This window comes from Callospermophilus lateralis, chromosome 8, assembly GCF_048772815.1.
Source record: "Callospermophilus lateralis isolate mCalLat2 chromosome 8, mCalLat2.hap1, whole genome shotgun sequence".
Classification (NCBI taxonomy): Eukaryota; Metazoa; Chordata; class Mammalia; order Rodentia; family Sciuridae; genus Callospermophilus; species Callospermophilus lateralis.
In genome coordinates this window covers 89203771-89219164 of record NC_135312.1, presented here as the reverse complement: position 1 = coordinate 89219164, position 15394 = coordinate 89203771, and the positions used below count along the sequence as shown (strand labels likewise).

Below are 15394 nucleotides of genomic sequence, written 5' to 3'. Positions count from 1 at the left end.
TAGTTCCAAAATACATTTCAAAAGGAAATAAAAGTCATGTAGTCCTCATCAGCTGGACATTACTATGAAACTTCAGTATGAACTGAATTTATTTCCCATGGCCTTCCAGATCTAGAGAAGTTACAATAAAATAATAAAAAATAATAATTCAAAAATTAAATTTTGCCATCTAAGAAAATTATACAAATCTGTATTGTTGCTGTGATTATCTTTGCTTAAATAGCATTGCTAAGGAAAATAAATAAACCACCTGCATTAAAGTTAAACTTTCAACATGGACATGATTTATCTTATAAGAAGGAATTAGTGCTATATTTTAATGCAATTGATCATAATTGATAATGATATCCACTTAGTCCCATTTTTTTTCAGAATCCCAAAGTGCTATCTGCCTTGACTTATGAAAGTTTTTAAAAATCTGTATCTTCTTTGTATTCAGATCAGCAACAAATATCAGCCCTCCTTATCTTTATCCTTAAAAAAAAAATCATATCACAGTTATTCATAGAGAAAACTTCTCTAAACAGTGTTCACAATTTTTGAAAGAATGTATGGGGACTATTTTTACCATAACTCAGGAGACCCACTCTTACCCTACCATCCAGTCCATAAAATGCTTCCAAATTCTAAATCCAAAGCCTAGATATTTGCATGAATATCTAACATTATATTCTTAAAATTTTTATCAAGGGACTCAGATTATTTGTCCATATTTTTTAATATAACACCAAAACATTTATCTATAATTTCCCATTTTTGCTCTTTTTTCTTTTGATCAGGATAATATATGCAATTTTTGTCAAACATATCCATGTCTATTAATCATAATTAAAAGCCTAATTGAACAATTACTTATGTGGTCCTTTGTAAAATGACTGCTTTTAAGAACACATTGGTAAAAGAAACTATGGTTTATCATATAAGGTAGCAACCAAAACTTCACTTGGTGTATAGGGCAATTTTGTAACCATAAAGTGATTACTTTGTCAATTGCAGAACCCAAGGAAATTACTTTGTTTCCTTTTGTAGCCGAGTTTTAGGAATCATTCAGTTCTGAAACTATGTAAGATTTTTAAAAATAAAATCTCTATCACCTGCCCCAAAACGAACCAATGGCATCCCTTTATTCTAAATCATATCTCCTTAAAAATTGAGGGTGACCATCAGCTTTTTATACTATTTCTGCTTTCTTTAAAAATACCAGAGAGACAAAAAACAAAACAACCAAAAATTAGAAATAATCTTTGCTGTTGAGGAGAGAAACTGTTCTGTAAGAGGACAAAAAAAAAATCCCTTTTGACTCCAGGTATTTTGGCTTCAGTGAAAAATAAATATATTAATGCTTGTGTGCCACAAACCGTGTGCTCACTGTTGTAATTGGGCCACTAGTAAGTCTTTCTTAGCCAATGAACATATAGGATGTGATGTGTCCAATTCTTTGGGCAGAGATTTTTTTTTTTCTTTTAATTAAGGAAGAGAGGGAGCATTTCAAATCAGCCAGGTAAAATACTGATCATATTGCATCTGAAACTTCTGATTTTTTAGACCCATTGCATCCCCCCCCTTTCCAAGATAAAAAGGAGGGGCATCCTCTCTAGCAGAAGGGCGGTGACACGTGAAGTACTGCTGGGGCGGGTGGTGGAGAGGCCGTGCCCTCCGCAAACCACCTACAACCAATCTCACAACGTGAATGAAGCTTCAGAAAAGGGGCACTGCATCTGGAAGCCAGACAAGAAGCCCTGCAGGGGAGAGGAGAGGGGAGTAAGGAGGGAAGGGGAGACACTGGGAAACAAGAAATCATCTCCTCTGACCTCTAGTGAAGTGCCAGGTTTTTTCTTTAGCTCTTCACATTTTCTAAATTTGCAGATCTGGTGTCCCGTTTTGCGGTTCCTGCAACTGCTACAGACGCCACAGTTGATGAGCCTCTTGCAGGGCACGCAGACCCCACACCTTTTCCTCTTCTTCTTGGCCGGGTTGGCTCCGCCAGCTCCCCCTGAGGAGGACGAGGAGGAGGAGGAATGATTCTGCGGGCAGTCTGCCAGATTGGCAATTTGAAACGCACTGTCTGTGACGGCTGCTGAGGCTGCTGCGGGGGAGTGAAGGGCTGTCATGACGATGACCCCTGGAGGTAATGAGATGCCCCCTAAAGCCGGGATAGCGGAAAAAGTCCCCACGCGCTCGGGGAGATTCATTATCTCTGCTTCAGCAGCGCCGCATTTGAGCTTGTTCATGCATTCCCCCGCCAAAGGTCTGCAGTGTTCAGGGGATAAGGTGGAGAGGAAATTAGTATTTGCCATTTGCAACGACGGCTCTGGCGGGCAGCCAGCTTTCCCCAGCCTCTGGGAGTCGTTTCGGTGGTGCATGCTGGTCCTGCTGCCGCCGCCGCCGCCGCCGCCGCCACCGCCGGCGGGGAGGATCGCCGAGGAGGAGGCGGAGGAGGAGGCGGCGGCGGAGGAGGATTTCCTGCCGCCCCCGCCGCCCCCGCCACCGCCCCCACCGCCGCCTCCGCCGCCCCCGCCCCCGCCGCCGCCTCCGCCCCCGCCGCTGCCCCAGAGCATGGCGGTGGCGGCGGCGGCGGTGGCCGCGTTGTCGCAGTTCCAGGGGGACATGCCGATGCGCGCGGCGGCAGCGGCGGCGGCGGCGCTGCTGGGGAAGATGGGGGTGGTGATGCGCGCGATCTTGGCCGCCTGCGGGAAGGCGCCCCCGTTGGTCTTGTAGAAGGAGGTGGCAAAGGAGCGGTAGCGCTCCATCTCCGAGTTGTAATCCACAAGGCTGTTCAGGGCCCCCTCGGGCAGGTGGCTTTCCTTGGGCAAGCCCGGGGCCTCCGGGCTCGGCCCGGGCTCCACGCAGACATTGGTGTTCATGGTGCAGGGGGGGAAGAAGGGGTGCAGGGTGGAAGTGGGGACCGTCTGGTCCGACACCTGGGTGGGAAAGGGGGAAAGATGGGGGGGAGGGAAGGGGGTGATGGTGGTGTTGGGGTGGGGGCCGAGGCGGGAGGGGAAAGTGGGTCCGGGTGGGGAGAGCAAGGTGAGGGCTGCTTTATTCCTCTCTGGGGCGCATTTCCACAGACGGTGAATTCCCAGGCAGCGTCTTCTTTTGCATTATCCTCCAACTGTTACAACTAAAATAAAGAAAGTCATTCCAACGAGCTGCACGAGGAAAAAGATTAAAAATAAATAAACAGCCTCCCTCATACCCCACCGCAGACACCAAAGGCTCCCACATTCTTCTGTCAGGTCGTTTGCATAACAATCATCGAGACGTGACCCCCCATTTCTACCCCCGCAACACTCCCAACCCCTGCTCCCTCCCTCCCCACAGCAAACCACAGCTCCTCCCCCCTATTCTTGTAACCCTCCTGAGAAAATGTATTAATAGCGAATACCCAGGGAAAGTGGGAAGACGGGGGTGACAAATGCCGAGGGAAAAGGGCAATTGGAGTGCTAAAGACATGCAAATCAGGGGTGGGAGGGCGATACTACCTATAAGCAGAGGGCATTTAAACATTATGAAATGTGTGAACAAGTGCTGCCTGGGCATGCAAATGCTGTAAAGTAGAAAACAGCAATGGCCCTATGAGGAAAATGAACAGGAAATTAGCAAATGAAGTACTGAGAAAGTCTACAATACATCCGAGTATAAACTGTAAGCAAACACAATACAACTGAGAGCTAAGAGACTGCCCACATACAATCTGAACTAAAGAGGCAGGGAAAAAAGAACTACCAGCTGCCACAGTGTCCTTCTGTGTCTGCGGTCATTAGTTTGAATCCCAGCACAGCTGGCTCTGTTAGGGTCTTAATTCAATGGACCAAGGACAGGTCTCAATTGTACAAGCCATTTGGTGGTGGGGCTTGGTGGGGGTAAAAGGGTGGTGTTTTACTTGTTTAAAAGAAAGGAAGAAAAGAAAGATGGACTAGATAAAATTTAAAAAAAAAAAAATACAAGCAATGTCACAGGCTTTTAACCAAGTGTCTGCAGCCTCTGTAAGAATATTCCCAATCATACCTAATGGAGATTGCTGTCTCTTCCCAAGACAAGAGGAAAGCATGGGACTTTTTTTTTTTTTTTTCCTCCTTAATGATCTCTCACCATCACTGATTTTTACATTGAGTAAAAGGGAGGGGGTCCCTTGAGGTGTTGTTTACCCAAAGAAATAACCATTTAAATGATTTTTCCCCTTTTGCCCTTTTGAGAGGAAAGTTTAATGTTAACTGGGTATTTGCATTCATCTCTCTGGTTACAGGCCATTATTATGCTTTAGGAAGCGGTATTTTAGTTGTTTATTACAGAGGAAGAAGTACATCACAGTCTTTTAAGAAGTAGAGCAAGGACATAAAGTGTATATTCACCTAAAAACCAGTTTCTTTGTTTCCAGATATTTTTTGCCAGAATATCTTTTTGTGACATCTTTTGAAGACCACAGATTGGGTCTAGAATGTAGAGTTCAGAAAATTCTAAATGGGGGCCTAGTAGTCTGAGTCTCAAATATTCAGAGTTTAAAATGGATATCAATTATAGTAATTATGCTTATAATTAGATTAATGAACCATTTATGCCCAAACTCCAAGTGCAAAAACTTCAAGACCTACTGATGAGGCGCCCTAAAAAAGAGGGGTTTATGTAAACAAATCCCTATTAGGCAAAGTAAATCAAGATAAGGAACCTCACCCCAGGCTGGATTAGAAGCTAGCAGGCATCTTTCAATCACAGCAAGTCCCTAATCACTCAGGAACCTCCTCTGTGGTTTCACATTAGGGAAAACTGCTCCCTTCTGAGGTCTGATGGCAATACAAAGGGTGCCCCCAAAATGCTCCTGGCTAAATATTCTTGATGCTTGGAAGGGGGTGGGGGAAGACACAGCAAGAATATGCATATAGCTTCAGTTTCTGCGAATCACATTGTAACTGCAAGACCATAATAACTGCTACTCAGTTAAAAACTAGTTATGCCAACCATGCAATAGATATCATCACACTGAGTGGAGGGAAATTTTTCAACATTTCAATCTTTTGACCTTGTTCCAAAAAAAGAAAGAAAAAAAAAAAAGGAAAGAAATAATTTAGTGTCCCCTTTTCAGAGTCAAGAGTGGTGTTTCCAAACAGAAGCTCTCCTTGCTTTTCTGATTGCCATCACCTCCCCCCTTCCCACCTCAAGGTTTAATGCCACCAGAATCTGTAAAAAATGATTGTGCCCAGTATCCAGGTCATTATTGTTTAATCAATGCATCTCTGGAGCATGAAAAAAGGTACCTAAGCCACAGCTATTGTTTGCATTTTATTTAAAAACAAAATAAAACACACAGAAATAACTATAGTTCTATACCAAAGCTAAATTAGACACACATACTTCATGATCCTGTTTTGCCTTTAAACAATGTGACTGTACATGCCTAAGATTGTATGTCTGGTCTACCAGAGACATAGAGATCAAAGGTCATATTTAACATTCAGGAGGAGGGGCGGGTGCAGATTAATTAATAAATTAATACAGCCACGGTTTTTAACTGCTGGAGTCCAGCATTAATAATCTACTTTTACAATCCCAACGGACAGCAAACATTTAAGAGAAAAAAGCCAGAGAAAGAGAAAGAACAATCACTTACCAGTCTCTTTTTATTTGGGGAGCCTTAGAATTTGCAGACGCTGCCAGTCTGCCTTTAATTAGTTGCACATCACCCCTAACACAAAGAAACACAAATCCAGATGTGTCTTGGCAGCTCCCAATTACAACTTTAATACTTGTAAACAAACTGTTGGGGAGGGGGGTAAATAAATATGCGGATCAAAAAAAAATACCTGTAAATGGCTTTTTTTTTCTTGTTGCAGAGAGAAGGAGGAGGAGATGGTGTTAGTGGTGGGGGTGGAAGGAGGAGGAGGTGGGGGGAGAGGAAAGAGCCGAGTGTGAGTGTATGTGTGAGAGCGCGGGGCTGTTGTCGGTGGTCTCTCCTCTCCCAGCGCGTTGCTCTCCGTCCGTCTCCAGTCGCTGTGTGCGAGGGAGGGAGGGAGCCGGGGAGTCTCTCCTCTCTCTCTCCCTCTCTCTCTCTCTTTCTCACCCTCCCCCCTCTCGCTCTGTTTGTGTGTGTGCGTGTGTGTGGTTGCTGGGGGAGGGGAGCGGAGAGAAAGGCGAGGGAGGAGGTGTGGAGGCTGGGGGCGGGGGGGCGGGGGCGCGGGGGGTGGGGGGGCGCGATTGGCGCCGAGGTGAGGAGGACGCAGGGACGTGGACACCTACTGATGATTGGCTGCAAATTACACGGGGAACAAGAGGCGCACGCGGGCCAGCGCTCCTTTTCACAAATCCTCTCCTCGGCAGAGGAGCCACGTTTCCCTGCTCGCCTGCCGATCGCCCTCCCTCCCCGCGCCCGGCTCCCGGGCTCCGCCGCCGAGCACACAGGGCTGTTGATTATTTTCTTTTGCTCTCGGAGATAATTGTTTGGAAGGGATGGAAAGAGGGCGTTTCCGCCACTCTCTCTCTCTCTCTCCCTCTCTCTCTCTCTTTCTGCGTGTGTGTGGGGGGTGTGTGTGTGCGTGTGCGGGTGTGTGTGTAAATAAACTTGTCTGGGTTTTCTGGCTGGGCTGAGAAGAGCTTTGCAAGAAAGAGAGAAAAGGTCGTGTGGGTTGGAAGAATGCTCTTAGTTTGCACCCTACCGCAGGCTTCTAGATCATTTTCCCGGTGTTCCCGGGAAGACTCTTTTAAAAAAATATATCATTTTGGATCTTAAAGTAAAAGAAAATGGATCAGTGTTCCGGTTGTTCAGACATTTTAAATATTATTATGCCAAAATGTTAAAATTGGTGATGGGATGCTTGAAAATCAATCAAAATCTCTCTCTCTCTCTCTCTCTCTCTCTCTCTCTCTCTCTCTCCTCTTTTTTTCTCTCTTCTCTCTCTCGCCTTTCTCACTCTCTCCCTTGCTCCCCTCCTATCATCCCTTTTTTACTATTCCATCTGGTAGTTCCAAGGATTAAATCAGATTTTTAACTCACTGCTCTATTTTTAATTCCAAACTTTACTAAAACAAAAAAGTACTTTTCTATCTAAATTAGTCTATTTTATATCAGTATGTGATTAACACTTCACTTCTTGTCACTTGGGGAAATAGTTTAATCACTGAAAGATAAATCTTTTTTCCACAGGTCAAATATAAATAAAACTCACTCATAAATGCAGCTGTGAATTAACCTTTTCATCACTGCCTTGAAGAAAATGAGATATTCCTGGATACATACAATCTTATTATTGAAGTGTACTCTACCAATAATAGTTATGAAGTATATTATAGAATTATGAATCCTTTTAAGTGATTTAAGAAAACAATGGCAAATGATAAAAAAAAAGGAAAGAAAAAACTTCAAATTAAGTTGGTTATAAACTAGAATAGTTTTTTTTTAATTAAAACTATATTCTGAAGTACTGCGATAGTGTAGATTCAGAGAAGAAAGAAAAATATCAATGATTAAAAAGTAGGAAAGAAAAAACTTCAAATTAACTTGGTGATAAAGTAGAATAAAGTTTTTTTTAAATTAAAACTATATTCTGGAGTTCTGCAAGAAGTGTAGTTTCAGAGAAGAAAGAAAAATATCATAATGAGTTATATCTTTTGTAAGAATAAAATGCTGAAAGACATTTTAAACTGTTTCATGTTTCAATTTTCAAAAGAATGACCTTGACCATATCAAGATGCCACCACTGATGGGGGATAGATTATGATAAGATGGTAGGAACTATTGTGTACTGAAGGTGCTATTTCAAGATTGGGAAAGACTGCCAAAGGATTCAGATGTGTTTTGTGATTTGTTGATTAATACACATTTTGTGGATTAATACACGTTTTGTCATTTTTAAAGACATAGAATAAATTTGGTTATAAATGGTTGTCATTTATAGACAAAATAATTTGATGCTTAATAATTACTTAAGTTAATAACATATTTTATGTGAAAACCTTATATAAACTAGGAAATTTTTTTTTTAAAGAGAGAGAGAGAATTTTTTAATATTTATTTTTCAGTTTTTGGTGGACACAACATCTTTGTTTGTATGTGGTGCTGAGGATCGAACCCAGGCCGCACAGGAGCATGCTACCGCTTGAGCCACATCCCCAGCTCAACAAGGAATAAATTTTTCCATTCAGTGTTTTTGTTTGTTTTTGAATTGAGCATCATAGGGAATCCATCAGCAAATTGTAGCTACTTCTTTAAAAAAAAAAAAAAAAAATATATATATATATATATATATATATATATATATATATATATATATATTTTTTTTTTTTCAGTTTTAGATGGACACAATACCTTTATTTTGTTTATTTATTTTTATGTGGTGCTGAGAATCAAACCCAGTGCTTCACGTGTGGGAGGAAAGCACTCTACCACTGAGCCACAACCCTAGCCCTGTAGTTCCTTCTTAATGAGTGAATATATTCCAGAAAGATATTAGATTCTTAACCATCTTTTCAAATACTTGAAATCTCAACCTAATGTTAGAAGATTTGAATTGTGTAAATAAGCAGTTTTTGTTTATTTGTTTGTTTTGTTTTAATCAAAAGAAGGCATCATGCTCTATCATGCCAAATTCCTTTCTGGAAATTTTCCTTCTTGGAAATTCCTTTTCTCATACTTCCCTTTTTGCAACTCTTTTGAGTTCAGTTTCAAAATAAAATCTTAAACAAATGAGAGAAAATAAACTGGACATCTAAAGAATTTTATTTTTGCACTGATAAAAGAAAACTACAAAACACTTCTAATAGTTGACATTAAGGGCTACTATTAATAATCCATCTATGTCAGACACTGCATTAAGTAATCTGCAGAACTTTTTTGTTTTTCTAATATGCCTATGATGTAATTATTACTTCCATTTTACAAATAATGAAATTGAGACCCAGAAAAATTAAGCAACACAGATTAGCTCATGAATTTAGTATATGGTACAGCTGAATGTTGTACCCAATCCTGTTTCTTTTGTAAATATTATGCTTAAAAACTCTATTCTGGTTTCATGATTAACATTAATCCATAGATTCTCTTTGAGTACCAACCTTAGATTTAATTATGATTTTAGACCCCTTATTAATAGGACATTAAATGAATGTATAGAACAAATAATATACAGTATAACTCATGGCTGTAATATAGTCTCCATTGCTGTGTGTGTGTGTGTGTGTGTGTGTGTGTGTGTGTGAATTTTACTGGGGATTGAACCCAGGACTTTATGCATACAAGGTCCATTGCTTTTTAACTGGGGGATTTATTATATCTTTAGCCAACTGTGATAAAGGGGAATATTCTTCTCTGGTCTATTTCACATCTTTTGTTACTTTGTATACAAGTTTAAACACCCATATTAGTCTGTGTCCTCCATTGTCTTCTCCAAGATGATGTATCTGGGCTTTGCTGACAACTGTTGAGAACACATAGATCTTTGTGAATTCTCACTCAGGGTCCTTAAGTTTCATGAATAGTAAAACAAGTTTTGTTCTTTCTGTGAGATGCCTGCTATAGCTTGCAACTCCATGGAAGTGGTATTTGCTTTGTGTGTTTTGTGATTTGAAGCAGGAATACATGGTCTTCATTGATATCTTGATGAGAAAATAAACTTCCAATTTCAAAAAGTGTCCCCACTCTCCATAAAGGTTGTATTATGCTATGAAATATGTTTAAAATCCTACTGATATTCATCATGATCATGATCCATATCATCACCATTATCCCAGAATTTCTGAAAAGGTAGCTAATCCTGTTGTAACAAATGGACCCCAAAATGCATCAGTGCAAAAAATCACAGAAGTATATTGTTTGCTCATATAACAGTGTAGGATGGAAATTTCAGGAGAGAAAACTTCTCATCTCTAATTCAGATATCCAATTTCCTTCCATATTGGGGCTTTCCCATCAAGTATATCAAGCAGGTAGAAGGCCATGGACACGGCATGATTTCTTTTAAAAGATCTTGGTACCAGAAACTTAGATTTAATTATGATTTTAGACCCCTTATTAATAGGACATTAAATAAATGTATAGAACACAGTTCTGCAGCTCCCATGCACTTGTCAAGAGCTTCTCCCATGCCACCCCTAAATGCACATTTGCTGAGCAGCCACCTCTAGATGCAAATCTACCACAGTGGAATACAGAAAAAAAAAAAAAAAATTGTAAGGATGGCTGGCAGTCTCTCACCCAGAGTAATGCTATAAGGAGAATAACCTGCTGGAGAGATTAAGTAGGCCACACAACTCTGAATCTGACCTGGAGATTTCTCTTCCCCCTGGAGCTTCCCTGCTGATTGCCATCCTTAAGGGAGTAACACTGAAAGTATCTTAATTACTATGGGGAAAGTCTAGTAACTATGAACAAATTATGCTTTCTTAAATACTAGTAGGACAACTAAGCCAAAATTAGAATATTTTTAAAAACTTAGTAAAGAATAAAGCAGAGGTAATACAACAAAAGGAAATACCATAAATAAATGAAATAAATTAGAGATAATCTTAGACACCATCAGGTTCTCTGCAGGTGCTTTCAAATCCATTCCTAATCCACTGAGTGGGTATTCTTTATTAGTCATGAAACATATTCAACATCTGAGCCAGGAAAAGTATTTGGGGCTGTCTCTCCCAACATCTTGGAACCCAACATTCCAATTCATGTTTATGGTCCCTAAGGACTACCTCTTTCTTCTGTATTTCATGCTGATTATAATAACAAAATTATCACATCCCTTGTAGAATGTAAATACCATAAATACCAAGAAAAAGATGGAAAAGTAATTTCTTCAGTTCTCCTTTACAGTATTATCTGGGACTTTTATTTATTTGACACCTTTAGCAGAGTTTAAGATTCTTGACTTCCGGGACCATGTTTGACTCTACTATGTCCCACCTCATAAATAACCCCTGTGGCCCAGGAGGTTCCTAACATTCTAAGCCAGCCACATTGAATTAAAGTGGCATTTATGAAAGTTGTGGAAGTCAGTTCTCCATTTTCTATAGGATAAAAATTCATGTAACCATGTTCAAAGCTCTTCTCCAAATGACCCCATCTTTTGACCTTCCTCTTCTATTACTCTCTCCAAGAGCTTTATTCCAGCAGATCAGTTTCTCTCAGAAAACATGGTTCACCTTACTATGACCATGGGGGGGGGGAATTTAATTAATAAAGTACTATAGTCTAAGATTAAGTATAGTTATTTGCATAAAAGAGTTTTGCACAAATGAATTATAATATCACAATGAAATAATATTTTAAATGCCTTAATTGAATACTTTAAGGATATTTTTAGCAGTTTTCTTGGTGGTAGCTCAACTACTGGGATTTGATGAAACTAGTTCTTAAAATCAGTATTCTATACAATTGTTATTTTTCTTTCACTTTTAATTAAATATCGCTATAACATTAACATAATGCTGACCTTCATATTTCAAGCTGGTACTATTACCTAGCCAACATGGTAGGTCACGTGCTTTGAGCTGTTTTTCTAGCTATCTTTACTTTCTTACCTTGTTTTTCTAATGATTCACAGAATGCATTTATGGAATGGCTGGCCACTGTCAAGGATAAAGACGGTGACAATCGAGGATAATGAAAATAATGGGTTCATAGGGTTAAACACATTACCCTGGTCTCGTTAGCACCATATTCAAATCAACTAATCAGCTAATCAAGTAGCACACATTCATATATTTTTACACACATTTTGGACACTACACAGTGACATACCAAGGACTATCCTGGACATCAATTTTTAGAATCATTCTTCATAAGACCAAATTTAGTAAGCTCTATTCTTCTTTATTTATGGCATCTCTTCTTGCATATAATTTCTCATTTCTGTAAAATTATAACTCTGATACAAAAAAACCACACTGACTGCCTATTTAGCCTTGAAAGGGAAGTCTCTGGAAGAAAGATCCTTTTGTAGGAAAAGAACTTAGCTTGATTTTGATTAGTTATGTTCTTCTTTATACTTTATCATAAATAGTTGGTATGGTTTGTTCATTGAATTGTTAGAAACCCAAGCAATAACATTTCAGACGTTTTTATTCATGAAAGAAATAATAGTTTGATTTTGGTGCAGAACACCATGTCACGGTAAGCAACTTCTAGATACTAACAGATCTAAACACAGCTAGACTTGTATCTAGAATCAGAGCCTGGTGTTGTCCTTTGAGATACCTCTTGTTCTCTTACCTAGCTGTATCAAGGGCCCTTACCTGGTCACTTTTCCCAGGAAAATTTGCCTTAGATCTAGGATTACCTGTGTGCTTTTCTGGGGAGTGTATTCCTTAAGAAAGGTAAATAATCAAAGTATGGAATATTATGGTAGAATCTGCAACACTGAGCTGATCAGAAAACATTGGGCACTGCCCTGTTGACAAGCATGAGTGTGACTGCTGCCCATGTTCCCCTGGCAGCAGTGAATGTGGCAGGTAGGCTCTTGCTCTCAGCCTCCTCTTTTTTTACCCAGGTCTTATCTGAAAGGATTTAAAGGACACTGGAAATCAAGTAATAAGAGTCCATCTCTCAGTCCTCCTAACTACCAGTCAAAACTCCAAACTCAATGACTCAGGTAACTAATGTTCTCCTTAGATCCATGAGAAGAATTGGACCTTTTGTTTAAAATGAACCTTCTGAGCAGAAATTGGTCGTTTTTTAAACAGGTCTCTTCAAATTGTCAGATACAACTTGCCCCTCCCCCCAACAAAACAAAACAAAACCTTAAAAAATCTCCAAGACTTCTTAATAATAAATTTATACTTCTAAAATTTACTTTTTAAAAACATTAAACTAGATTTCAAAGTCAGACTGTTTCAGCTCTGCAAAACTATGAAATTGAATATATTTTCAGCCATTTTCTATTAAGTAATAATAATTGAAATCACCAGTTTTGAACTTGCCATTTTTAAATCCTATAAAGTTTTTCATCAAAATGTTCATAAACATTAAAAAAAATTATTTTTCTCTGAAATTGAGATTTTTAGACTTCGAATGTAACCTAGATATTTCCATTTGCAGAAGTACAGGTTCCTGGATATTAGTCTCAATATTTTATTTTAAATCAAAACCAGTTTTCAAGCTTATGTCTTTTTTATGTGCATTTCCATTGATTAGTTTATCTTCAATTAACTCTTTTATTAATCAAAAAAAATAAATAAATTGAAAGCATTTCTCTTTTTCTTTGTTGTGAAGAAGGATTCAAGATAATATCCCTGAGTTGTTAATGTTCTAGCCAGGAAGGTTTTTTCCTTCCCCCAGTGCTGACCTTTGTTATGTCGTAGTTATAGCAACAAGAAGAGTTCCTTCTGTCTGTCTACTGTGTTCTCTTTCCAAACTAATGACAGTCTTTTATATGCTGTTGTGTAGTATGGAGAATGCTTTACGTGCATTGATTTCTTGATTTCCTGATGCATCTAGCTAAACCAGCAATTCAAATCAAGAATTTTAAAATAAATACAGTTAATTGAAATGGAGTTTGCATATTATATATGTTATTTATGGACTCTGGATTGTTCATTCAGCTATTGTTCTATATTGTCCTCAAGCTTCCCTATTCAATTTGCCGTGTAACTTCTCAATGTTCAAGTTTATTTATCCTATCATCATATCCTAATCTAAACATAGAGAGAGAGAGAGAGGAAAAAGAGAGAGAAAGGACTCTTTCTAAAAGAGTAACCCAATGTAAGAATCTGTAGTTTATCTGCTAAACTGGGCCATAGATTCTTACTCTGACCTTGGACATTTTAAGTCTCATTTTACCAGCCTGGAATATTGGTTTAATTATAGTAATTACCTATCTCACAGGTTTGTGAGGTTTAATTAATGTTGGGAAAGTGTTAGAGCTATTTAGCAGAACAGTACTATTGAAGGAAAACTACCTGAAAATCACAACTTTCTCCTTCTCACATAGTACTTAATTTTACACATTCATTTTCTTTTGTCTTCAAAGTTAATATCACATTTGTTGCATTTTTCTCTCACTTAAGTATGGTCTTTCCTGCTTGAGATTTACCTTGGAGGAAAAATATGCCCTCTGCCCCTCTCCTCTCAAATTGTACCATCAGGAGCTCAACATCCAGTGTAGCAGTAGCATCCAAGCAAGTAGATACTACCCTCTTTCTTTAAGTTAGAATCATAAATTGCCAGTGCACAATTTGAATTTGCTCCCCAAACAACTTTTGTTTGGCTCCATTGGAGTTAAATAAAATGAATTAGACTGGCAGTTTCTATCAAAAACTGGGGGATCTAAACCCACTATCTATATTACATTTGGAAAATGGTGGAACTACATTGAATGATGGAGCCTCTAGTTTTGTTTCACTCTTTCTGCTTTCTAATACCTGTACACATAAGGACCGAATGTGCATATCTAGCCTCTCATGCCTCTGATTTCCACAAAGGAATTTTAGGGGCCAGAAATGGACTGGTCAGGATTACAACTATAAATCCTGAAATGAACATCACAGGCACATTTAATTTTTATGTATTAAAAATTAACATTTCACCTTTCAAATCATATTCCACAAAACTATATATGGATTAAGTATAAAATCATATTCAATTATATCTTTCCCTCTTTTTAAAAAATTGTGGACATATTTTATTAAAAATTTCCAATTAAAACTATTAGAAAGTATAAAATCTTAAACCAAATTAACTTATTGAAACTGAAGTAGAAACTATATTAAATTGAAAATTATCAAAATGACTGAAACAGTAACGTACATTTGATGGTCATAATAATGTTGTATTTTTTCTTTGGGTTCAACCACTTTTTGAAAGAAGGGCCACTGTTCATACCCCAATCTCTTTCTGTTAACTGCTAAAATTTTATAATGTTAACTCTGTTTGAAAGAGTAGTTGTTTTTACCTTTTTCTAACTTAGCTCATTTAAAATGCATGATGATATGATGGCAATTCTTTGGAGTGTTTCTATTTTTAAATATATTCTATTCCTATATAATTCTTGGCTACCTTATGTTAATGAAAAAGAAGCAACTCTTATCCAATAACCATATTAATTGATTTACACTCCTTTCTTTATGAAGGTTCAAGTCCACCATCTGAACAGTGTCCAGTGAAAGCTGGCCTCTAGATATGGTACTGCTCACTATCTACTTGCAAAAGAAATCCAGATATGTATATCCTTTTGTAATACCAAACGCAAAGTAATTGCATTATTCAACCATAGACAGCAAGAAGTTTATCAGAATTCTCCTGACTACATTGAAGAGGAAATTGCTCTGACTGGCTGAAAATGTGAAAGCTAGGTGTGGCAGGCTCCAGACAAGGGACAGCTGTGGCTGGGGATGCCAGATCCTCCTATGTATTACTCCATCACCCATCATATTGGTTCTTCCCTCAAGCGGGTTTCCCTCATAGTTACTGCTGCAGCCA

At 38.7% G+C, this 15394-nt stretch overlaps 1 protein-coding gene across 1 annotated transcript; it reads right to left on the bottom strand.

Moving 5' to 3' along the window:
- Positions 1-1679: 1679 nt before the first annotated feature.
- Positions 1680-2864, bottom strand: Cxxc4 (CXXC finger protein 4). The gene has a single exon (XM_076864068.1). It carries the CDS (start codon positions 2862-2864, stop codon positions 1680-1682), a length of 1185 nt encoding a protein of 394 aa, XP_076720183.1.
- Between the last annotated feature and the right edge of the window lie 12530 nt (positions 2865-15394).

Bases quoted from the DNA above. Each gene is read 5' to 3' on its own strand.
- Cxxc4 (XM_076864068.1), bottom strand. From the start codon at position 2,864: ATGAACACCAATGTCTGCGTGGAGCCCGGGCCGAGCCCGGAGGCCCCG.